We start from the raw sequence: 26358 nt of genomic DNA, 5'->3' as shown, positions 1-26358 counted from the left end.
AGGAGCACCCTAGAGAGCATGGGGATAGGCCCAATGATGATGCAGTGGATACAAGCATTATATAAAGGTCCTACAGTAATGGTGAAAGTAAATGGAACATTGTGACCCCCTTTAGAATGAATAACGAGACGAGACAGGGATGCCCCCTGTCTCCGTTCCCGTTCGTGCTGCCGCTGGAACCTTTCCTGGCGACAGTGCTGGGGGAATGCGGACATAGGAGGCTTCAAAGTTGGAGAAGAGGAGCATAAATTAGCTGCATTTGCAGACGATATATTATTCTATATATCAAACCCCCGAATACAATGCCCAATCTTAAGAAAGCACTAAAGGAATATGGAGATCTATCTAATTTTAGGATCAACCAGAGTAAATCCAAAATATTAAATATAAATATTAAATTGAAAGAGGAACAGAGTTTACAACAAGAGTTTCTATTCCCTTGGAGAACAGAAATAAAATATCTTGGGATCAAACGGCATTGTCAGAGGAAATATATCAAGCAAACTATATCCCATTATTAGAGGAGATAAAAATAGAAATAAAAAGAATAGCAGCACGCCCCCTCATGGATGAGCCAGATTAACGCCCTAAAGATGATAATACTTCCGAAGATCATGTACAAGTTTCAGATGCTCCATATATATATATATATATATATATATCCAGCATATCTTAGAACTTTAAGAATAGTAATCACTAAATTAATATGGCACAATAAGAAACCTAGAATTTCTCTGGTAATTCTGAAGAAAGTAAAAAGCCAAGGGGGATTAAATGTACCTGACTTTCAAAAATATTACGAGGCGGTTCTGTTAACATGCGTGGTGGAATGGGCTAAATCAAACAATGAAAAAAGGTGTGTTAATATAGAACACATAATGGCTAATACGCCCCCCTCCCGACAATTCACTATAGCCGCGAGTACTTTTAAATTACTTTTTTTCATTTAGAAATGTAATTTTGTGCAGGAACTATTCTAACATGGGAAAAATGCGCCACTTTACAGGCATACTGACACCCCCCAGGTACGAACTTTAAAGGAATATTTCACTTTTATTGTTTCACTTTAAGCATTATTCAAATCACTGCTCCCGAAAAAATTTTATGACAATAACTTGCATATAAGCCTTTAAATAAGCACTTTTGATTATTCATGTTCGTGTCCCATAGACTTTAACGGTGATCGAACAAATTATTTGCCTGTTCGTATGCTCAGCTGCGAACCGAACTGGGGGGTGTTCGGCTCATCCCTAATAGTATAGTGTTCCAAAAAACACAGAGTTAGCAGGATCGGCCCAGACACCTGCCAGCACCTGCGTTTAGCCCCTCCGCCCAGCCCAGCTAAAGTGCAGGATCAATAGATCACTGTCACTTTACAAAACACAGCACACAAAACTGCAGCATTAGCAGAGTCACACCTGATCCCTGCTAACACTAACAGTTTTTTTTTTTAGCGATTCAAGCAGTCTCTGACAACCAGGTGCTTTTTTACCTGTGAGTCACACTAGCTGTACCTTTAAATTTAGTGGCCAAAATGTCAAACGAAAGGTACACTAGTGAAGAGGCCTACAGGATACTGAGCATGACAGATGAGAGTGCAGGGGAAGCCTCACTATCAGAATCACAATCCGATTCAAGTTCCCCATACGAACCTGCAGAGAACAGAGGCACCCTGACAAATGGCCCTGACAACGGAGTAGCGGTCCCTGCTAAGGTCAGGTGTACCCAACCCCATTCTTCTGTTGCTGAGGTGCAACAACCGCATGGTTCTCCTATGCAGCAGACCCAGAATTCAGTTGGAAACAGCGGATTTTACTTCCCTGGACTTCTACGTGCTGTTTTTAACAGAAGATCTGTACAGATCTATTGTGGACCAAAGCAATTTATATGCTGGTCAATTTATCGTCACAAATCCAAATTTGATGCTTGCCAGAGAATATGGCTGGAAACTTATAACAGTTTCCAAATTTAAAACCTTTCTGGGCCTATCCCTCCTCATGGGCATTACTAAAAAGAGTGCGTTGTGGTCACATTGGTCCACTGACCCAATTCACCATATGCCCGCGTTCTCTGCTTTCATGACCAGGACTCAATACTAGCAAATCTTGCGGTTCATGCACTTCAACCACCATGAACTCTGTCGTCCTCGGGGTGACCCTGAATATGATCGGCTCCATAAAATTCTGCCCCCCATTAAACCACTTCAACCAACAATTTGCAGCCTTGTTTATTCACGAACAAAATGTCTGCGTTGATAAATCCCTGAGTAAATTTTCTGGCCGCCTTGTGTTCAAACAGTTTCTCTCCAGCAAGCTTGCCAGATATGGGTTCAAGATGTATAAGCTCTGTGACAGGGCCACAGCCTATACATATAGTTTCCTAGTTTATGAGGGAAAAGATAGAAGCGTGGAGCCCCTTGACTGCCCACACTACATAGGGAGCAGCAGCAAGATTGTTTGGGACTTGGTGTTACCCTTATTCTGAAAGGGGTACCATTTATACGTGGACAATTTTTACACAAGCGTGACACTTTTTAGACACCCCTTTTAATTAGGAATTGGCTTATGTGGCACCGTGCAATCTAATTGCAGTGGCTTCCCCCAACGGCTTGTAGATACACGACTTAGACAGGGGGAGAGAACCTGCTTGAGGTCCACCGGATTGCTTGCCGTGAGATGGAAGGACGAACAGAACTCATGGCTAGTGTTTAGCTGAAGCCATTTATTATCAATCAACTGTGTTTACTCTTTTTAAATCATAATGGCAACAGAAACTACCCAAATGACCCTGATCAAAAGTTTACATACCCTGGTGATTTTGGCCTGATAACATGCACACAAATTGACACAAAGGGGTTTGATTGCCTATTAAAAGGTAACCATCCTCATCTGTGATCTGTCTGCTTGCAATTAGTGTGTGTGTGTATAAAAGGTCAATGAGTTTCTGGACTCCTGACAGAACCTTGCATCTTTCATCCAGTGCTGCACCAACGTTTCTGGATTCTGAGTCATGGGGAAAGCAAAAGAATTGTCAAAGGATCTGCAGAAAAAGGTAGTTGAACTGTATATAACAGGAAAGGGATGTAAAAAGATATCTAAGGAATTGAGAATGCTAATCAGCAGTGTTCAAACTGTAATCAAGATGTGGAAAATGAGGGGTTCTGTTGAAACCAAACCACGGTCAAGTAGACCAACTAAAATTTCAGCCACAACTGCCAGGAAAATAGTTTGGGATGCAAAGAAAACCCCACAAATAACTTCAGGTGAAATACAGGACTCTCTGAAAACACGTGGTGTGGCTGTTTCAAGATGCACAATAAAAGGAGGCACTTGAAGAAAGATGGGCTGCTTGGTCAAGTCGTCAGAAGAAAGCCATTGCTACGCAAATGCCATAAAGTACATTACGCCAAACAGCACAGAGGTAAGCCTCAAACCTTCTGGCACAAAGTCATTTGGAGTAATGAGACCAAAATTGAGCTTTTTGGCCACAACCATAAACGCTACATTTGGAGGAGTCAACAAGGCCTATGATGAAAGGTACACCATTCCTACTGTGAAATACAAAGGTGAAGTTTTGGGGATGTGTGAGCTACAAAGGCACAGAAAATGTGGTCACAATTGATGACAAGATGAATGCAGTATGCAGTATGTTATCAAAAAATACTGGAGGGAACATTTGCATTCATCAGCCAGGAAGCTGCACATGGGACGTACTTGGACATTCCAACATGACAATGATCCAAAACACAAGACCAAGTCGACCTGTAATTGGCCACAGCAGAATAAAGTGAAGGTTCTGGAGTGGCCATCTCAGTCTCCTGACCTCAATATCATTGAGCCACTCTGGGGAGATGTCAAAACGTGCAGTTCATGCAAGACAGCTCAAGAATTTACAGGAACTGGAGGCTTTTTGCCAAGAGGAATGGGCAGCTTTACCATCTGAGAAGATAAAGAGCCTCATCCACAAATACCACAAAAGACTTCAAGCTGTCATTGATGTTAAAGGGGGCAATACACGGTATTGAGAACTGGGGTCATTTGGGTAGTTTCTGTCGCCATTATGATTTAAAAAGAGTAAGCACAGTTGATTGATAATAAATGGCTTCAGCCAAACACTATCCACGAGTGAAAGAAAAGTTTTTGTGTTATTCATATTCTCTGAAAAATAGGCAAGAAATCATAAATTCTGCCAGGGTATGTAAACTTATGAGCACAACTGTATATATAAATAAAAAAGCCAAAAATAGCTGTTTTATTGTTCTCTCTCTATTATGCTCTGTTTTACTGTATTTTATGTTTAACTGTAATGTTTTATTGTGTTTGCTTTGCAAGTATGTCATTCTATTATTATACTGTACTGTTATTGTGTTTTATTGTTAACCATAGATTGGTTTGCAGGTACACCATTCGAATTTATTTATTTTGACAGCAACAGGGTTTGCTCTCACGATACATAAATCCGTGACCCCAGCGCTGTAGGAGGCGATTTCACCACCACAGTTAAAAAAAAGAGCATATATGCATAGGGGCAGGGGTGGACATTAGGTGCGGATTGCCCCTATGCTTCAGCATATATTTTATACTCTTTTTTTTGGCACAGATTGCAATAAAAAAAAAGTTGTTTTATTGAGTTAATGTTTTATTGATACTGTGATTTATTGTTACCATTGTTTGCTTTGCAGGTACGCCATTCAGCTGCAGCACGGATTTATTTATTTTGACAGCAACAGGGATGGCTCTCACAATACGTAAATCTGGAACTCAAGCATTGTTACCCAACAGTTAAAAAAAAAAAAGAGCATATATGCCGAAGCATAGGGGCAGGGGTGGACATAGGGGCGGATCGCCCCAATGCGTCAGCATATATTTTTATTTACTTTTCTTGGCAGAGATTTCTTCATCCACATCAATCGATGTGAATGGAGGAATCTGCTAGGTTCTTTTTTTTGTTCAGCCCATGTGCTGAATGAAAAAAAAAACAAACGGTACATGTATGCCCATCATTAGAATTGGATGGATGCAGGGCGGCATTCGAATGGTGGGCATACCATCGTTTGATCAATATGAATGGCGGAATCGGTTAGGTTCTCTTTTTTCATTTAACCCACAGGCTGCATGAAAAAAAAAAAAAAAAAAAAAAAAAAGATTACAATATATAACCAACAGGGACCAGCGACGTACTGGTATGTTTCTGGTCTTTGAGTGGTTATTCCAGAATGATGCCTGCAGGTTTAGGCATCATCTTGGTATCGTTTTTTTCAGTTGGCAGTCGGCTTTCATGTAAAAGCAATCCTAATGGCTCATTAGCCGCTAGACTGCTTTTACAAGCAGTGAGAGGCAATTCCACCCCCCTCCATTGTTTTCTCTGGCTCTCCTGTCCCACCAGGGAACCTGAGAATGCAGCCAGTGGTCCCCCCCAGATGACCATAGAGCTCATCGGAGACCAGAACAGCTCCAATCCTCTCTATGGCCTAAGAAACTGGAAGCTATGAGCATTTCAAGACTTCGGTTTCGCCAGATATAAACAGCGCCATTGGGAAATTGGGAAAGCATCTTATCACACCATTCTTGGTGTGGTCAGATGCTTTAAGGGCTGAGGAGAAATCTAGAGTCTAAAAGACTCCAATTTTTTTTTTTTGAAAAGAGTACCTGTCACTACATATTGCTATCATAGGGTATATTTACATTCCCTGTGAAAACAATAAAAATGATAATAAAAACAAAACAAAAATTAAAAAGCACCCCATCCCCCCGTGCACGCGCACAAAGGTGAACGCAAGCATCAGTCTTGTGTCATATTTAAACAATTGCACCATGCATGTGGGGTATCACTGCAAATGTCAGATCAAGGGCAGTAATTCTAGCAGTAGACGTCCTCTGTAAATCTAAAGTGGTAACCTGTGAAGACTTTTAAAAAAGTATATCGTTTGTCGCCGCTGCACAGGTGTGAGTAATTTTACAGCATGTCCTGTTTGGGATCTATGTACTCAGCATAAGATCATCTTTTATATTTTACCAAACACTTGGGCAGTATAGTGTGTTTTTATGCATTAGCATTCAAAAAGGTGTTTGAACAACATGCCTCTCAGCAAATAGCTTGGGGTGTCTACTTTCCAAAATTGGGTCATTTGGGGGGGGGTTGTGCTATCTTGGCATTTCATGGCCTGTAATAGGTAGTGAGGAGTGAAATAAAAAATGTACGCCCTTAGAAAACCTAAAGGCTGTGATTGGTTTTCGGGGTCCTGAATGTGGCTAGATTCCAAAAAGTCTCACACATGTGGTACCCCCGTACTCAGGAGAAGTAGCAGAATGTATTTGGGGTGTAATTCCACATATACCCATGGCATGTGTGAGCAATATATCATTTCAGTGACAACTTTGTTTAAAATTATTATTATTTTTTCAATCACTTGTGATAAAAAAAAAATCTAATTTTTTTATGGCTCAACATGCCTCTCGGCAAATTCCTTGGGGTGTCTACTATCCAAAAAGGGGTAATTTGGAGGGGTTTTGTACTGCCCTGCCATTTTAGCACCTCAAAAAATGAGATAGACAGTCAAACTAAAAGCTGTGTAAATTCCAGTAAATGTACCATAGAAATGGTTTGTCATTACATTCACAAATAACAACCAGACTCAAACTTACCATCATTAGGCACTCCTTGCAATTCAACCACTGTGGTTTTTGGCTTCTTTTTTGGTGGCTGACCTCCATCTGAGGAAGCCTGACGCTTCTTTTCTGTTGCAGTTCCATCTTCACCCAGTGACATTTGAACAGTGTCAGGGGGAGGCCCATAGGGGTTTTCCTCAGGGTCTTCTACCTCGGGTGCAATAGGAAGATAAAGCAGTGCTTTAGCATCTTCCAGTTCCTCGTCACTGCAAGGATGAAAATATATTATTTTTGCAGCATTTCAACTCATGGATCAGAAATGGTAAAAAATTTAAAAAAAGTTATATGCATCAATTTGATGAAATTACATAATGAAAAACAAATTAAAAAACAAAATTATATATCTATACTAAACAACTACAATAAAAAATACAATTTACTATATGAACAAGATTTGTACTTTGATTTGCACCATCAAAATCTTTTTCTTAGAGTACACTGAGAAATACAAGATTGCAGAGCAGTCTATGATATTTGGGGTATACTGCTGCCTACAGGAACTTTGGACAAAACCATTAAGCCAGCCCCTGTATAACCCCACTTCCAACCATAAATCCTCAGTTTCAACAGCAATATAACAGAGGGGCAGGGTTTGTGTCCCCCCAATGTACTTTAAGAAAAAGATTTTATGGTAACTGATATGGTAATTGATGAACACAGAACAGAAATGGGAATTCTTCAAAAAGACTTATGTGAACTCACTGAAAAGTATATTCCCATGGGCTATACGTTTAAAATGGCTAAAAATAAAACCTATGTGGCTCATGGACAAAGTTAAAAAAGCCATAAATAATAGGAGCTTTTAAAAAAATATAAACGTGAAGGAACACTATTATCGTTTAAATGTTACAAAGAACATAACAGAATATGTAAAAAAGGAAATCAAGGACGCAAAAATTCAAAACGAATGACAGATTGCAAAAGATAGTAGGACAAACCTCAAAAAATTCTTCAAATATATTAATAGTAAAAAGGTCAGGTCTGAGCATGTAGGCCTTTTACAAAATAATCTAGAGTAAATGTATTAAATACTTTCTTCAGCTATGTGTATACAAAGGAGCATGGGGTAGCTCAAGTCCATAATGGGGATGGTATTGACACAGCCCCAAATGATCCACAACAGCTCAAAAGTGATATGGTCCAGAAATATTTAGACAGAATAAAGGTGGATACCTGGACCAGATGGCATCCACCCAGGGATCCTAAAAGAATTGAGCTCTGTCATTTCAAAGCCATTGTACCAAATTTTTAGGGACTCATTAATGGCTGGAATAGTACCTCTGGACTGGCATAGGGCCATTGTGGTGCCTATATATAAAAAGGGAACAAAGTCTTTACCAAGTAACTATAGACCTGTTTGTTTAACTTCTAGAGTTGGGAAGATACTGGAGAGTTTAATAAAAGGCCACAGAGATGAGTTCTTGCTGGAAAAAAATATTTTAAGCAACAGACAGCATAGGTTCATGAAAGACAGAAGTTGTCAAACAAATCTGATTTCTTTTTATAAAGAGTTAAGTAAAACCTTAAACAGAGGGGTGGCTGTGGACGTGGTATACTTGGATTTTGCAAAAGCGTTTAATACAGTTCCCCACACACGGCTAATGTGTAAGGTAAAGTCTACAGGCTTGGAAATATCAGTTTGTAAATGGATAGAAAACTGCCTAAAAGACAGAATTCAGAGAGTAGTAGTTAATAATTCATACTCCGAATGGTCTAAGGTTCAGTGTTGGGACGCTTAGGCCCCTTTCACACTGGGGCGGTTTGCAGGCGTTATTGCGCTAAAAATACCGCCTGCAAACCGCCCCAAAACAGCCTCCGCTGTTTGTTCAGTGTGAAAGCCCGAGGGCTTTCACACTGAAGCGGTGCGCTGGCAGGAGAAGAAAAAAATCTCCTGTCAGCCGCATCTTTGGAGCGGTGAAGGAGCGGTGTATTCACCGCTCCTGCCATTGAAATCAATGGGACAGCGCGGCAATACCGCGGCTATATCCGCGCTATACGAGTGGATTTAACCCTTTTTTCAGCTGCCAGCGGGGGGTTAAAACCGCACCGCTAGCGGCCGAATACCGCGGTAAAACAGCGCTAAAAATAGCGCTGTTTTACCGCCGACGCCCCCTACCGCCTCAGTGTGAAAGGGGCCTTACTTCTTAATATCTTTATAAATGATATAGGGTCTGGGATTAAAAGTACCATTTCAGTCTTTGCAGATGACACCAAACTATGCAGTGGAATAATGTCCTTACAGGATGTCTCCAATTTACATGCCAATCTCAATGCACTGTTTAATTGGGCGACTATGTGGCAGATGAAGTTTAATGTAGATAAATGTAAAGTTATGCACTTGGGGGCTAAGAACACGCATGCATCATACATACTAAGGGGGAGTACAACTGGGGGGGTTCTGTAGTGGAGAAGGATCTGGGGGTTTTGGTAGATCATAAGCTCAATAATAGCATGCACTGCCAAGCTGCGGTTTCCAAAGCAAGCAAAATCCTTTCTTGTATTAAGAGATGTATGGGAGGGAGGGAGGGAGGGAGGGAGGGAGAGATTGAATCATTAGTAAGACCTCATCTGGAATATGCAGTTCAGTTATGGGCACCAGTTCACAAAAAGGTTATTGGGGAACTGGAGAAAGTGCAGAGAAGGGCAATCAAACTGATAAGAGGCATGGAGGAACTCGGCTATAAAGATAGATTAGAGGAATTGAATTTATTCTCTTGAGAAGAGAAGATTAAGGGGGATATGATCAACATGTACAAATATAGAAGGGGTCCACATGGTGAATCTGGTGTTGAGCTGTTCACTTTACTGTCATCAGAGAGGACAAGGGGGCACTCTTTACGCCTAGTGGAAAAGAGATTTAATCTCCAAATACAGAAAGGTTTCTTCACAGTAAGAGCTATGAAAATGTGGAATAGACTCCCTCCAGAGGTGGTTCTGGCCAGCTCAGTAGATTGCTTTAAGAAAGGCCTGGATTCTTTCCCAAATGTACATATTATAATTGGGTACAGGTAAAGTTGATCCAGGGAAAATCAGATTGCCTCTCGGGGGATCAGGAAGGAATTTTTCCCCCTGCTGTAGCAAATTGGAGCATGCTTTGCTGGGGTTTTTCGCCTTCCTCTGGATTAACTGTGGGTATAGGATTGTGCATATGGGATTGTATGATATTTTTTATTTATTTTTATGTTTGAACTAGAAGGACTTGTGTCTTTTTCAACCTAACTACAAAAATACAATTTTCTCTATAGTCTATTGGATTGTAGAATAGTCTATGCTGAGGAATGTTCCCAGCCAGGAAGTAATCTCTAAAAGAGACCAACAGACAGAAAGGAAGACGAAGAGGAAGGTGATAAAATAGGATTTTTTAAAACAGCTTACCTGTAAAATCCTTTTCTTTCGAAGGACATCACGGGACACAGAGCCACAGTAATTACTGATGGGTTATATAGGTATCACTGGTGATTGGACACTGGCACACCCTATCAGGAAGTTCAACCCCCTATATAATCCCTCCCCCTTGCAGGGATACCTCAGTTTTGTAGCCAAGCAATATAGTGTATTAGAAGAGGGGCGGGACCTCGGTGTCCCGTGATGTCCCGTGATGTCCTTCGAAAGAAAAGGATTTTACAGGTAAGTTGTTTTAAAAAATCCTATTTTCTTTCTCGAACATCACGGGACACAGAGCCACAGTAATTACTGATGGGATGTCCCAGAGCAATGCTACCTGAGGGGGGGGAACCACGACCAAGTAGGGTGCAATCAGACCTGAGGACCCTGTACCGCTGCCTGCAGCACACTACGCCCAAAGGCGATATCCTCATGCCTTCTCACATCCACCTGATAGAATCTGGTGAATGTATGAACTGAAGACCAGGTTGCGGCCTTGCAGATTTGAGCCATAGAGGCCCGGTGATGCACTGCCCAAGAAGCACCAATAGCCCTTGTGGAATGTGCCCTGATCTGAAACGGAGGAATCTTCTGTTTCAAACCGTAAGCTTGAATGATCAACTGTCGAATCCATTTAGAAATGGTAGCTTTTGACGCTGCCTGTCCTCTATTGGGACCCTCTGGCAGCACAAACAAAACATCCGTCTGAGTAGTTGCCTCTAGATAGGCCTTAACTGCTCTTACTACATCCAACGAATGTAGAGATCTCTCTTCCGGAGAACAGGGATCTGGAAAAAAGGAAGGTAGAACAATGTCTTGGTTTAAATGAAAATCAGAAACCACCTTCGGTAAAAAACTAGAATGAGGGCGTAGTACCACTCTATCCTTGTGTATAATCAAATAAGGCTCCTTACAGGAAAGAGCTGCTAATTCTGATACTCTTCTAGCAGAAGAGATGGCCACCAGAAAAATTAATTTCCTTGTCAACAAGACCAAAGGAATCTGACTTATTGGTTCAAAAGGCTGTTTCTGTAACACAGCCAGGACCAAATTCAAGTCCCAGGGGTTTAGGGGCGCTTTAACCGGAGGATTAAGACGCATCACCCCCTGCATAAAGTTTCGGACCAAAGAATGCGAAGCAAGTGGCCGCTGAAATAATACTGATAAAGCAGAGACCTGGCCCTTGATGGTACTCAAGGCCAGCTTCATCTCTAATCCCATCTGTAGAAAATTAAGGATTCTACCTATGACATATTTCCTGGGATGCCAACCTCTGGATTCACACCAGGTTATATAAGCCTTCCAGACTCTATGATAAATCATCCTGGAAGCTGGCTTCCTTGCATTAATCAAGGTAGATATGACAGGACCTGAGAGCCCACGACTCTTCAGAATGTGGGTCTCAATAGCCAAACCGTCAAATTTAGCGTTTGTAAGGCAGGATGGAACACTGGACCTTGAGATAACAGGTCTGGGCGTACCGGTAGGGTCCACGGGGAACCCACCGTCATCCTTACTATTTCTGCATACCAAGTCCTTTTGGGCCAAGCGGGGGCCACCAGAAGTACCGACTTCCTTTCCTGCCTGATCCTGCGAAGGAGTCGTGGTAGTAGCAGAATAGGCGGGAATGCGTAAATCAGTGAGAACCGATGCCACGGAATCACCAACGCATCCGTCCCGCATGCAAGAGGATCTTTTGTCCTTGCCACAAATCTGTCTATCTTTTTTGTTGAATCGGGATGCAAAGAGATCTACATCTGGAACCCCCCATCTTTGGCATATGGCCCAAAAGACGTCGGGATGCAGAGACCATTCCCCTGGAAGTAACTGCTGGCGACTTAGATAGTCCGCCTGCCAATTTTCTATTCCCGGGATGAAAACTGCCGATATGCATGGCACATGCATCTCTGCCCAGACTAAGATCTGGTTCTCCTCTTTTTGAGCAGCTCGGCTCCAGGTGCCTCCCTGATGATTGACATAAGCCACTGCTGTGGCATTGTCGGACTGGATCCTGACCGGACAACCCTGTAGCCTGATAGTCCAGGCTTTTAGAGCTAGATGTATCGCCCGGATCTCCAGAATGTTGATGGGTAAGGTCCTCTCTGTCTTGGACCATACCCCTTGGACCGCAGCCTGTTCCAGAACTGCTCCCCAACCTGACAGACTGGCATCTGTTGTTACCACCGTCCAGGTAACCGGTAGAAAGGATTTCCCCTTCTGCAGGTTTTCGGGTATGAGCCACCAATTGAGGCTCTGACGCACCGCATGCGACAGGTGCATCGGAAAGTCTAATGCCTGAACCTTCTTGTTCCAGGTCGACAGAATACTGTGTTGCAGCATTCTTGAGTGAAACTGAGCATAGGGAACTGCTTCGAATGAAGACACCATCTTCCCTAGTAGCCTCATACAAGGGCGGACTGAGGGACCCTTCTTGGTCCTTACTGTCAGAATCAGCTCTCTCAAAGCAGTGATCTTTGCCTGGGGTAGAAATATCTTCTCCTGGCTTGTATCTATAATCAGACCTAAATACTCCAGTCTTCTTACTGGTTTTAGGAAAGACTTTTCTAAGTTGAGGATCCAACCCAGGTGTTCTAGATACCTGACCGTGGTCCTCAAGTTTCCCTTCAAAGAGGCTACCGACCGGTCTATCAAGGGCAGGTCGTCTAGGTATGCTATGACAGCTATACCCTGAGCCCTTAATCTGGCCAGAGGAGGAGCCAAGATCTTTGGGAACACTCGAGGTGCAGTGGCTATCCCGAAAGGCAGAGCCACAAACTGGAAATGGCACCCTCCTACCTCGAAGCGCAGAAACTTCTGATGAGCAGGAAAAATGGGCACATGCAGATATGCATCTCTGATGTCTATTGATGCCAGAAATTCTCCTCCCTGCAGGGTGGGAACTACTGTTCGAATTGATTCCATGCGGAAGGATTGAATCCTTAGGAATCGGTTCAGATCCCTTAAGTCCAGAATGGGCCTGACACCCCCATTTGGCTTTTGGACCGTAAAAAGGTTGGAATAGAAGCCCAATCCCTGGTCCTTTGCGGGAACTATCATAATGACCTCCTGCGACAAAAGTCGCTCTAACGCTAGAAGGAGCGACTGCTTCTTCTCTGGGTCTCTGGGAACATTTGATCTGAGGAACCGAGGAGAGGGGAATTCCTGAAACTCCAGCTTGTACCCTAAGGTTACCGTGGAGATTACCCATCTGTCCTGGAAGTCCTCCTGCCAGAGCTCTGAGAACTGTCGCAGTCTTCCCCCCACTCGAGTGAGCGGGGGCGCCCCCTCATGCAGAGGTCTTAGTGTTTTGCCTAGTAGGCTTCTTTCCCCAGGACTTCTTTTGTCCCTGGGGTTGACTCTTGTCTCTGGACCCCGATGGAGGCGGCCGTCGAGACTGCCTGGAGGCTGAAGCCCCCGGCGCTGGGGAAAGAGTCCGTTTGAAAGAGGGACGCTTACTCTTCTTCTTGACAGGTAAGAGAGTGCTTTTCCCACAAGAGATTCTCTTGATATAGTTATTCAAGTCCTCTCCAAACAACCTTGCACCACGAAATGGAAACCCAGCCAGTAGCTTCTTACATGGTGCTTCGGCTGACCAATTTTTCAACCATAGGATTCTACGTATATGCACCAACCCCAGTGAAAGACGGGAGGTTTGCACGATAGAATCTCTAATGGCGTCAACCACAAAGCATAAGGCCGCTGGAAGGTTAGAAAACCCCTGGGCCTGCTGTTCAGGTAATACTTTGATGACCTGCTTAACATGGTCTCTTAAGTATTGACAGACTCCAATCGCTGCTACTGCAGGTTGGGCCACTGATCCTGCTAAGGAGAAAACATCCTTCAATAGGGATTCCATCCTTTTATCTACAGGATCCCTGAGCATCTGAGCATTGTCTACAGGACAAGTCAGGCTATTATTTACGGAGGAAATGGCGGCATCAATAGCCGGTATTCCCCACATTTTAATAAACTTTTCTTCCATTGGATAAAGTGTTGAAAACTTTCTCGGCGGAAAAAAAAACAAGTAACAAGATCTGCCTGAACGGCTATCTTGAGAGATGGTGGCCATTAGGCCGCAGAGCCCGGGTGGTATAACCACTTTCTAGACCCCTGTGGCCCCTCTCTAGCCTGGGGGGGGGGGGGAACATTCAAACATGAGAAATCCCCCTTTCCACCTTACCGGTTTGCAGCCTGCTTGAGACGCTGGGACATAAACAGCGATTACAACACCTGAGACAGAGTCAGCATGTGTAGGTTTGTGCTCTTGGCAGCCCCCGGTGGTCACAATAGGCATAGCATGCATTTACCTTAAAGGAGAAAAGCCACTAGAACTCAAAAATTCTGTGGAATCTCCTCTTACCTTATCCAGCCGCAGGGTGCTGTTTACACAGACCCAATCTTCACCTCTCACGGTGGGCTCCGTTTGAAAAAACCGTCAGAGACTGGGGCCCCCATCAGTAGGGGGATCCAACAGTTCTGGGACCGTAAAGCACCTCGCCAGAAATTAGGAAGTTTAAAGCCATTTTCTGATCTGCGGGGTCCAGCTCTCTAAAAAGAGAAGCAAAAGTGAAGTAAAACCTCGTTTCTTCGGACACGAGGTCCGGGTACCATTCAATTCGGCCATGAAAAGACACTTTGAATGGATCCGGTTCGCCTGGCTTGCCCCAGTATAGGATCTTAGGATATTCCCTTTGGAGCTCAGCACAGGACATCTTTACACGTCCATCACCTAAGACACTGGCGTAAAAACTGAGGTATCCCTGCAAGGGGGAGGGATTATATAGGGGGTTGAACTTCCTGATAGGGTGTGCCAGTGTCCAGTCACCAGTCATACCTATATAACCCATCAGTAATTACTGTGGCTCTGTGTCCCGTGATGTTCGAGAAAGAAATGGCAGCTACAGAGGAGAGTAGGCAGGGTGAAGTTTATGGTACTGCCAATATCTGCCATCTGCAAAGAATTCAGTGGAAGCGATTGAAAAAATTAGGTTGATCCATCTCCTCTACAGACCTCCTATTTTGGGGAAGTTGTAAACAGTGGCAGAAGGTTCAGGAATACCAAGGGCAATAACAGTCGAAAGGGCACCTGCCTTTGAAAGTAAAGTAAATGATCCTTAAAGTGGAATTCCAGTCAAAATCTAACAAAGTCTAAATCTACTCCCACCACCCAATTCCAAGACTATTCTATGTACCTTGTAAAAAGAAAAGATGCCTATACTTACCTATTCTGAAGCTGCTCCAGTCCAGTTACATGATCAGGTCCCAGCATCAGTTTCAGCGTAGAGGAGAGGCAGCGACAATGGCTGTAAAGCCTGGGCAATGACGTCTCCCATAGGCTTACTAGAGGCAGCTGTTAGCTGTGCCTCTTCTGCACTGAAACTGGTGCTGGGACCCAATCATGTGAACGGACAAGCATCAGAATAGATAAATATAGACATCTTTTCTTTTAGTGTAGATAGAATAGACTTAGAATGGGGGTGGTAGCAAATTTATTCTTTAGTTGGATTTTGACTGGAATGCCACTTTAAGGGTTTCAACAGCTTCCCAGACCCAGAAACAATGCGCATGTAAATGGACACTAGCCCATGCAAGAGAAAACACAGCAAAAACAAAAAGCATTAGACATTTTTTTTTCCTGGATCTACAGGTCCACCATGGAGAAACAACGGTCTGAATTTCTCTCTGCTGCCTGGTTCCTGTTTTATCAGCTTGAGTCACTTCTGGCAACTTTACCTGAAAACAATAGACAGAATAGTGATGGGGGAGGGAGCTGCAGCACAGCCTGAAACTGTTATTCACAGCAGTGCTTATTTTCTGTATGAAGGGGGTGTGTCCCTTCCATCCAATCAAGGCTCAGAGTTATGGGCTCTGTGAAGTCTTCAGATCCCTGCCCTCTGCTGCTGAGCTTGGAAGAAATCCTTTCATCGTAGTTTTTTCAGATGATCTACAGATGAAATGGCTGCAGATACACAGCTATAACTTGCGTAGGAGAGTTTGTTTCATCTCTGTGTATCACCTAATGCTAGTCACTTCACGGCCACATTAAGGGTCTTGCAGCTGCATGTTGGGGATACGACTCATTTTGTGGAGCTGTATTATACTCTCAAGAGGATGATCCTATAGTAACAGGAGTCCCAGGACTGCAGTCATAGGACCCTTCTGAGGGAACTGAAAAATAATTGCTGCTACAGGTAACAGGAAAGTATTGGCTGAGGTCACCCATAACAGCGGGACTGTTCTCTGTCTAAAGACCTGCTGTACTTCATTCCCAGTGGAAAACTAGGCTCAAAGTGCATACTCAAAAACCCAAGGAAAGCGGTACTAACGAGGGTCATAGGTGACCAAAGGTGACTAAGTCTCTATAGGCAAGCAATGGAACCAGACCAGGGACTCGAAGATTCCAAAGGTTTTGGTTAAGTGGGCCTTTAACAAGGTAGTGCTTCTTGAAGGCTGGAAAGGTGGAAGAAAGTGCGCAGAGTGCACATGCCACACTTCAGTAAGCAAATTATGTTATGTTATCTCAGCCTTAACTGTCACCACATTAAAATATTGGGAAACTTTAAAAAGGTGCAAAACTGCTTCAACTGTGAAGTAATTTCCAGTGCATCAGTTTGCTTATGCTCAATACCTATGTTGTGTCATGCTCTGAATCGGGAAAAAAATTATTTGCAAAATATCACAAAGCAAAGTGCCCCAAGACACATTCCAATTAAAACTGATAGCTGAATATACAGAGGGGTATGAATACTGCAGTGGAAATGCCAATATAGTTCAAAAACATATTGAGAGAAACTCCGCGCTCAGGATAGCAACAATATTATAACAATATTATAGCAGGTTGCAGCCTCCCCTAATCAGTCCCTGGAATGGGACTGAAGAAAGTAATGATGTGCAGGTGTGGGGTTGGTGGCGCTACCTACTGGCTAACTTAGAAGGATGAATATAGTGGCAATGTGCATGCCAGTGGTGAATGCGTGTACGAAAGAGTTAGTTATCCCGATAATGCAGGCTCCATGCATCCATACCAATGTGCAAAAACTAAAAACTAAAAAAATGTGCAATACACAGATAAAAATAAATATTAAGTGAATCCCAATAGACTTCACATATATATGTATGCATAAGAATAACCTTGAAAGATAAACCTCATGGGATCCATGTACCATCAAAAAAACCTTAATGTTCAAAAGATAAAAAATATATATATACACATTATTTGCAAAAATGTATAAAACCCAAAACCAGCAAAATCCAGTGACACATGTGTAGTCATAAACCGTAATAAAAAATCAGCATGAAGATATAAAATATATATTAAAAATTATTTGTGAAGCTCCAAAATGACCAGCGAAAAACAAAAAAAGTCCAAAGTGCTCAAGTGACTCTTGTGTTCAGAGAATCGAGTGACTCCCCCTGATGGGTCCCCACTCACCAGCTCCCTGCACCCCTGCAGGGGTAATGGGCATGTAAAGATAGCATAACTTCCTGGTTTACTATGCACATCAATATGTGCCTAAGATTTGAGGATCTAACTATGAACAGCTGACGAATCAACTTTGGGAAAAGTGACCAGGAAGACTCCCTTGGACACCCTTACTGGGTGGAGTGAGCTGCTGAGGCCCTACAGACCACAGATACCACGTGTGGACCACTAGGAGAAATACCAGGAACCATCGCAGGCTATCTTTACATGCCCATTACCCCTGCAGGGGTGCAGGGAACTGGTGAGTGGGGACCCATCAGGGGGAGCACAGAAGTCACTTGATTCTCTGAACACAAGAGTCACTTGAGCACTTTGGACTTTTTTTGTTTTTCGCTGGTCATTTTGGAGCTTCACAAATAATTTTCAATATATATTTTATATCTTCATGCTGATTTTTTATTACGGTTTATGACTACACATATGTGTCACTGAATTTTGCTGGTTTTGGGTTTTATACATTTTTGCACATAATGTATATATAGTTTTTATCTTTTGGACATTAAGGTTTTTTTGATGGTACATGGATCCCATGAGGTTTATCTCTCAAGGTTATTCTTATGCACACATATATATGTGAGGTTTATTGGGATTCACTTAATATTTATTTTTATCTGTGTACTTCACATTTTTTATTTTTTGCACATTGGTATGGATGCATGGAGCCTGCATTATCTGGGTAACTAACCCTTCTGTACACGCATTCACCACTGGCATGCACATTGCCACTATATTCATCCTTATAAGTTAGCCAGTAGGTAGCGTGTAGAATAATTATATTAATTTGGCTTTATTATCAAGATCTGTAAGTATGCAGTCTGAGTTCCCTTTTATGCTTTGACATTGAAAAAGCTCACTCGCTCAGCATAAGACGAATCTTGAAATAGCTAGGTTGTGTGCGTGTTATTTTTTGTACCAGTTGTTCCCCATGTACAGGGTTAATGACTAAAGGTCAATAGGTCAGTGGTTTCACAGATAAGAATATACTCAGAGTATTTGTCATAGACTTTATTGTAAAGATCTTTTTAAAAGTAAAAACATATATTATCTATAATATAGTTAGTTATTTGATATAGTTATTTAATTAGTTAGCTAGATTGAGTTTGTGTGAAGTAATATATGTTTATATGTATCCAATTATAGTTTAATATGCATTTGTAAAGTTTGGTACAGAATTGCATTTCTGTAGCTTAAAGAATATATATTACAAGAATTCGGCCATTTGGAAAGGTCATTCACCTTGAGTTTTTTATAAGAATCTGTTGTGTGTTACTGACAATCAAAGAAGCTTAAGAGACGTGTCAGCTGTTGGCAAAGAGAATATTTAGAATAATCACGAATATGATCATTTCATTTTTAGTTCTAGCCATATATGGCTATGGCTATAGTCTGCTGACTAGTAGATTTGAAATAGTATAAAAACAGAGTGACACTTCACTTCAGGACGCACGACACGACACACCACTACACAACACAACACATGTCCTTCACTCACACACACACAGAAGGACTTCACTACTTTTTCACACACAAAGAAGAAGGACACACGCATCCTTACACTGAAGAAGACATTTTGTTTACATTAGGCCTATACACAGCCTACGTCACAAACAGCTGCTAGAGCAGACACCTCTCTGACATAGAGAAGCACAGACAAGAGCTGAAACATCTCTTGAACTCTCTTGATACAAGTTTTTGTTCCTATTATCTTTTGTTTTACTACATCAAGCTGTAAGAAGAATTTAACTTTGTATATATTTTCAAGTTGTTGCCAAGTGTGACCAAATAAACTCACACTTTGTTTTAAGACAGTCTGCCTACAGAACTTTTGAACAAAACGCCTAAGACACTGTTAACATAACACGTGTCTGAGAAGAGAAGGTTTTTACACCCTCTCTACATTTTTACATTGGCGATTGCCAGCCAGTCCAGTTTTTTTTTTCCCTGTTCCTCGACAAAGGGGGGAGACTCACACATTTTCATGATTGATCAAGTCTCGGGAAAAAACGATCAAAGAACCTAGAAAGAGGCGTTTGTGTTCCATCAGATGAGGACGAAAGGTCCGAGGAACTGAGCCAGCTAAAGACGAGAAATTCTTCTAAATACGATATGGCATCTGATAATCAAATATGGAGGAACAACAAGCTCCAAGAAGAAACTAAGTAAAGAACCTAGACGGAGGCGTTTGCGTCAGATGTGGACAACAGTTCAATAAAAGTCGAGGGTGAGTTTTTCTATGTCTGTTTTCTCACCTCTAGCCAAAGTTTGTAACTTTGAAAAAAAAAAAAAAAAAAAAAGGAAGACCCAGCCTACGAAGTTGATTGACAAGGCCATTTGGACGGTATGCTTCAAGCTCTTGTTGGAAATCCAAGACTTTGTTTGTGAAAACGTAACGTTACGTACGTGAAGATTTCTGCCAAGGTTAGTTCCTAAGAAGGTGAGAAAGTCTCACATAAGAAAATATTGGGTAGTTGCCCAATAAGAAAAAATGTTGAATCAGGAACTGAGACTTCACGTTATTTGAAAAAGCTACCATTGAGGTACAACAGGCAGATGTATGTACTATTTGGTAAGCTAAGATGAAAGTCGGATTTTGATGTTTGAAGATGGAAAGTCCAAGAAAAAGGCAAAGAAAAATCAACAGGCAAGCACACTACAGCACACTACAGCACACAATACAAAGAACAAGGCAAAAAGCTACATGAAAATTATTCTTCAAAGAAAGAAGAAGTAACGAACGAAAGAAAAAGCAACAAACGAAAGAAAAAGCAGCAAATGGAAGAAAAAGCAACAAACTAAAGAAAAGGAAACGAACAACAAAGTTAAAGGACATTATTCATCTCTTGTTTTTTTTTAAGTGCGCACAGGACTATCATACTAACAAGGGGTGAGTGTGTTTATATAAAAGGGTAACATGGGATGGTTAACATCTCAAGGCTTAGAAGTATTTTCCTGTACCATCAGGAAATTGATACATTCCATATATATGGAATACAGGAATACATGCAGTAGTAATTAATTAATGCCAGAGTGTAAAAAAGTTATTTAATAAGGAAACTAAGTTTAATGCTGCATGTAAATGTTTACGAATATTTAGGCCCTCAACAACAGAAAATGTGTGTTATTACACGTGGTCATTTTAAAACACATATATAGGGGGCAGAAAAAAGTTTTCAGAGAAAAAAAGTATTGATTAAGATTGTGGAAAGAACTGTATGAAATTGAGATAATGGAAAAAACATGGTGTTTAGTGTCTTACAAAAATCCTACAGATTTGGTTGTAAGAAATAATAAGTTAAGGATTGAACAATTTATACAAAAATTACAAACTTAGATTTGGTTATTAAATTAAAAGTAGTAGATTGTTCTAATTTACTTAAGACTACCCAGAGAAAATATTAAAATATGAAAGTTTTGTTCAATCTAAAAAAATTGTAAAAATAACAATTGTTAAAAGTCTTTGTAAATGAGTATTTCTGGTAAAAGTAAGGACTTTGATTGAGGGAGGAGTTTTCTCAGGGATATGGCCAATCACAGTTTTTGGGCAGGATCCAATCTGTGAGTTTCACGAGATTGTCCTCTATACAATTTTTTTGTCATTACTATAATCAGGAAAGTCATATAACGTAGTGTACATGATTTTTGGCAGATGTACAAACAAAATATGTTTAAAAAGTGGTAAAAAGGTTAAACATTTTAAAAACAATAAACTAGATTGTTACCCAATTGTACAGTGTATTGTATACAAAGCATGATAGCTAAGACTGACTGTAACAGATCATTCTCTGAAGAGTTTGTGACATGCGAAGAGTGTATTACCAACAGAGAAATGCAGATCAAGTTACACAGACTAGTCATCATGTCATGACAGTTTTCACTTCTGTGGATCAAAGTCTTCCAAATATCTGGAAGAGGGTTCATGAATGAGAAAAAATACATTTGTAAAAGGTATTACTACTTACTAAAGTAATTGTTTTTAAAAAATAAGATTTTTTGGGCCTTAAATAACTTTTCTTGAGCGTTCATTGAGATTTTTGCAGACAAAGTATCTGTCTGAGTAAATTTTAATGAATTATATAGGCTTACTGTAGGGCAAATATTTTTAATAACAAGAGAGAACTTATATATATAATAATTTGAAGATCTAAAGAAAGCCCTTATTAATTTAGTATTTTTGATTAATATAGAGATCTCTCTCAGCCATTTTACATTCAAGTGTATGTGGATGATAAGACAAATTCATTGGTATTTATAAAAAATGTGTTAGGAGTGCATTGTCCAATGCTACAGATCTGAGACATTGTGGGTTTTGCACCATTTGTTTTGAAAAACATCTTATGTTACGCTAAGGGTGTTATTACAAGGAAAACGGGAGGTGTCAACACACACAGCTTTGTCTAGTGGCAATTGGATGTTAAAAAGATCAGTTGTAGTGGTATATAAATATGGTGGTGACTAAATTGATGCAGTGTGAGGGATAGAGCCACAGTTATATAAATTAAGGAAAAAGTCACTTATTCAACTTTTAGTGGACGCATTGAAAGCTGAACTTAAGACTGCCATGTGTTTAGCAGTCACAGTGACAGGCATGTGTGGTTCATTCAATCATACTGTATGAGAGGAATATTTTTGGTTCTGAAAAGAAATTTCAACATGATCAAATTTCTTTCAGAAATAGAATATTTAGGAAAGCCCAACCTAAATTAGTGTTCTTTTACAAAATTAAAGCAATTGTCCGTGTAAAGGAAACAATACAATAATCTGGTAAGATTATTCTTTTACAAGATTTAATATTAGTCACAGGATAAAGAGGGGGACTATGAAATTTTGTCTTAGAGTCAGTACAGATTGATTATGGAGATAAAATGTATGGTAAAAAATAATTGATTCCAACAATAATGGATAGAGTTATTTTAAATGAAAATATTTCTTTTTGCATATCCAGGTACCTGACTGACTGACTGATTGATTTTTTGTTTAAGCTAATGAAAGAAATTCTGAACTACTCATTTTAGAACACTTTGTCATCAAACTTCTGAATATTGTTTTATTTGTTTATAGAGCAATCCAAAAGGAAAGAGTAACCTGATACTACAAAGTATTGAGGAATTTGGCAAATCTATATAGACTGATTATATTAGTTTTTCCACCTGCTAAAGGAGGATATTAGGATGTTTTTTTAGTTAATGTTTCTTTTTGATAAAATAGTTGAGCTAATTCTAGAAAAAATAATATTTTTAACAAAAGCTAAGTTGTTGTGAACTTATGTCATATTCCATTGGGGTTGGACTTCAAACCATGGAATCAGATTATGATTTAAAATTTTATAGGACATGTATGCAATTTTAGGTATTTAGTAAAGTTTTTGTTTCTTATCATCTTAAGTACTCAGGTATTGTAGAACGTATGATTAGTATTATAAAGTCTAAATAGGGCAAGATGATTCAAGAAAAGGTAAAGATTGGGTGACTTATTTACCTGCTACAGTTTTAGTTTAAAAACCTTATTATTTTCTAAACATAGGGTTTGTTAACTGTTTGAGTTAATGACAGGACGTCTTTTGAGGTTAGCATACTCCGTTATTTTTATATAATCTGTTGCATAGAAAGAAGTGTGGTTGCAAACTTTGCAAACAACAGGTGCAGGTATTTCAGAAGTTGTTCACAAAACATGGCTAGGCCTTTGCTAAATTTAAATAGAAATGATGTCTTGAATGAGATTTCTACTTCTAATGAGTATGTTTAGTAATTTATTCCAGTAGCTAAAGTTATGGTTAAGAATTATAGATCTGAAGGTACCAGGGATGCAAACAGAGATGTCAATTGGGATGCCAATTGGAAAGATTATTTTGTTATTTTTAAGGTACATTGGAATTATAATTTTTTTGTTTATTGCATCCTATAGTTATTATATTTATTATCATGATATTATGTATTTTATTTCAAATCTGTATTATGGTTAGAATGAAACAATTTTATAAATTGATTAAGGAAGAAATGAAAACAGTTGAAAAAATTATGACAGGTATTTTTAGTCGGAAAATTACTTCTGGCTTATCTGATCCTATGATGAGCTGTGGTACATCTGGAGCAACTGATTCAAAATGTGTATGAAAGGGACACAAATGGAGTGCGCGTGATTTAGTTAATATAATAAATTATATTCAGGGGGAATTGTAGAATAATTATATTAATTTGGCTTTATTATCAAGATCTGTAAGTATGCAGTCTGAGTTCCCTTTTATGCTTTGACATTGAAAAAGCTCACTCGCTCAGCATAAGACGAATCTTGAAATAGCTAGGTTGTGTGCGTGTTATTTTTTGTACCAGTTGTTCCCCATGTACAGGGTTAATGAATAAAGGTCAGTAGGTCAGTGGTTTCACAGATAAGAATATACTCAGAGTATTTGTCATAGACTTTATTGTAAAGATCTTTTTAAAAGTAAAAACATATATTATCTATAATATAGTTAGTTATTTGATATAGTTATTTAATTAGTTAGCTAGATTGAGTTTGTGTGAAGTAATATATGTTTATATGTATCCAATTATAGTTTAATATGCATTTGTAAAGTTTGGTACAGAATTGCATTTCTGTAGCTTAAAGAATATCCATTACAAGAATTCGGCCATTTGGAAAGGTCATTCACCTTGAGTTTTTTATAAGAATCTGTTGTGTGTTACTGACAATCAAAGAAGCTTAAGAGACGTGTCAGCTGTTGGCAAAGAGAATATTTAGAATAATCACGAATATGATCATTTCATTTTTAGTTCTAGCCGTATATGGCTATGGCTATAGTCTGCTGACTAGTAGATTTGAAATAGTATAAAAACAGAGTGACACTTCACTTCAGGATGCACGACACGACACACCACTACACAACACAACACATGTCCTTCACTCACACACACAGAAGGACTTCACTACTTTTTCACACACAAAGAAGAATAAGGACACACGCATCCTTACACTGAAGAAGACATTTTGTTTACATTAGGCCTATACACAGCCTACGTCACAAACAGCTGCTAGAGCAGACACCTCTCTGACATAGAGAAGCACAGACAAGAGCTGAAACATATTGTTCAAGAAAGAAACTGCGCTTAGGTCACGTCTGTGGGGTCAGAAGTCAAAGGTTGCTGCCTCCCTCACACAAAGTTCCTAATAGGGTTCTTTGCAAAGCATAATAAATTATAAAGAATGGGTATAATGGCGCTACCTCTAAATTTTAAACTGGGACAGCCTAAGGTTCTAGCGGTTCCTTATGCGTGGTTTAGAAGATACTAAACATGTAGGAAAGTATTTCCCCTTATGTTAAAGATGTCTCTTCAACAGATAAGTGTGTGCCTCTGAATTAATGCTGCAGATATGTACCAAACGCTCAAGTGTCGCACAAGATAAATTGGTCCTACAGCATCTGGTAGTAAAGCCAGAGGCTATATTCCCTAGAGTGCATTTATTGGACAATATCCTATATGCTCTATTACTGTAGTAAATCTATGACCATATCAGGCATGAAAATATGACCTCAAGGTAACTTATTACTGGTACGACTACCATACAATACATACAGGTTATGCCACCCCACTCAGACACCATAAGTAGGGCCCATAGGTTGCATATATATACAGTTAGAAATAATAGCACAAAGAATATAGCAATAATGCTTCGGGCATATTATAGCAGTCCCATATGTCGACAAAGAATATATAAAAGATATATATAATAAAATAGTGAGTAGATTCCCAATGGTGACTTTGGTGCTGAAACAATTTTGCCTGGTGACTCTCGTGCTCCCCCTGTTGGTTGCCTACTCACCAGCTCCCAGAACCCCGGCAGGGGTATTACGCCTGTAATGTAGTATGCTGAGTTGTTTCCCTTGTTGCTTCCTCTGGTGGATTCTAATTATATGATCAGCTCTCCACGTCACACATCAGGGTAATGCGATTATGCTGGAGAAAACGGGCCGCTTTGCCTCCAAATTTTGTATTTGATGTTTCCTGTGCTTCTTACTTAATAAGGATGTTGCTTCCCCTCATAAATTGAGAAAAAAAAAGGGGCTTCCATGGTGTGATAAAGTATACGACTTTATTTTAAAAAATATATATACGTACCCTCAAATGAGGGGCTCAGCAGATAGGCAAAAAGTCCAGATGAATAAACACCACAAAATGACAATACATAAAAAATCAAAAATAAAAAATAAATAAAAAATGACTAAAAGTAAAAAACTTTAAAAAGTCCAGGCACTAAATGCAGACAAAATCCAGATGGAGTAGGACAGCATTAGTTGCCAGACATGAGCCAAGATAGAAACAATCCCTCCTAAAAAGCATAAACAGTGAGGTGGGGAATAGTAGTGCCCCAGCCGCTGGCTGCGTCCTCCTCTCTCGTATGCTTTGGAGTTGACTAGCAGAGCGTGATTCCGTTGTGCGCGCTTTGTCACATGACATCCTCAGCAACGGTGTCACACTCCCCTGTCTATTAGATTTATAGGAAGAGAGCGTTCATACTCAGCCCACCCCACTGATTGCAGTACCTTAAAGATTAAGTGTTTTTATGGGGCTGGATATGTGTGGTGCAGATCGATCTCCCACTTTACACTGAATGACTTTTGTGTTCTTAATCTGTATGTCCATATTTCTAAATATATAAGGATCATGAACGCGCTCTCCATTAAGTCATAGGGAATGCATTGACATCAATTTAGATAGACCAGGCTCCACCTGCTGGTTCAGACTAGAACTACAATATACCATTAATACAAGGAGGGTAATCATACAGTATATAATGCAGGAATTCTATTAGCGTACTATACAGTAAACC

At 40.2% G+C, this 26358-nt stretch overlaps 1 protein-coding gene across 2 annotated transcripts in view; it reads right to left on the bottom strand.

Annotated features, from left to right (window-relative positions):
• Positions 1 to 26358, bottom strand: part of RBBP5 (RB binding protein 5, histone lysine methyltransferase complex subunit) — a 156966-nt gene that overhangs the window by 37065 nt on the left and 93543 nt on the right. For both annotated transcript variants that reach the window (XM_073615818.1, XM_073615819.1), the window contains exon 12: positions 6645 to 6874. In XM_073615818.1, coding sequence (XP_073471919.1) covers positions 6645 to 6874 — 230 coding nt within the window. The remainder of the gene's footprint in view (positions 1 to 6644; positions 6875 to 26358) is intronic.

Source organism: Aquarana catesbeiana, linkage group LG02, assembly GCF_042186555.1.
Source record: "Aquarana catesbeiana isolate 2022-GZ linkage group LG02, ASM4218655v1, whole genome shotgun sequence".
In the NCBI taxonomy this organism is placed as follows: Eukaryota; Metazoa; Chordata; class Amphibia; order Anura; family Ranidae; genus Aquarana; species Aquarana catesbeiana.
The sequence above is the reverse complement of the archived record's forward strand: the minus strand, read 5'-3'. Positions and strand labels throughout refer to the sequence as shown.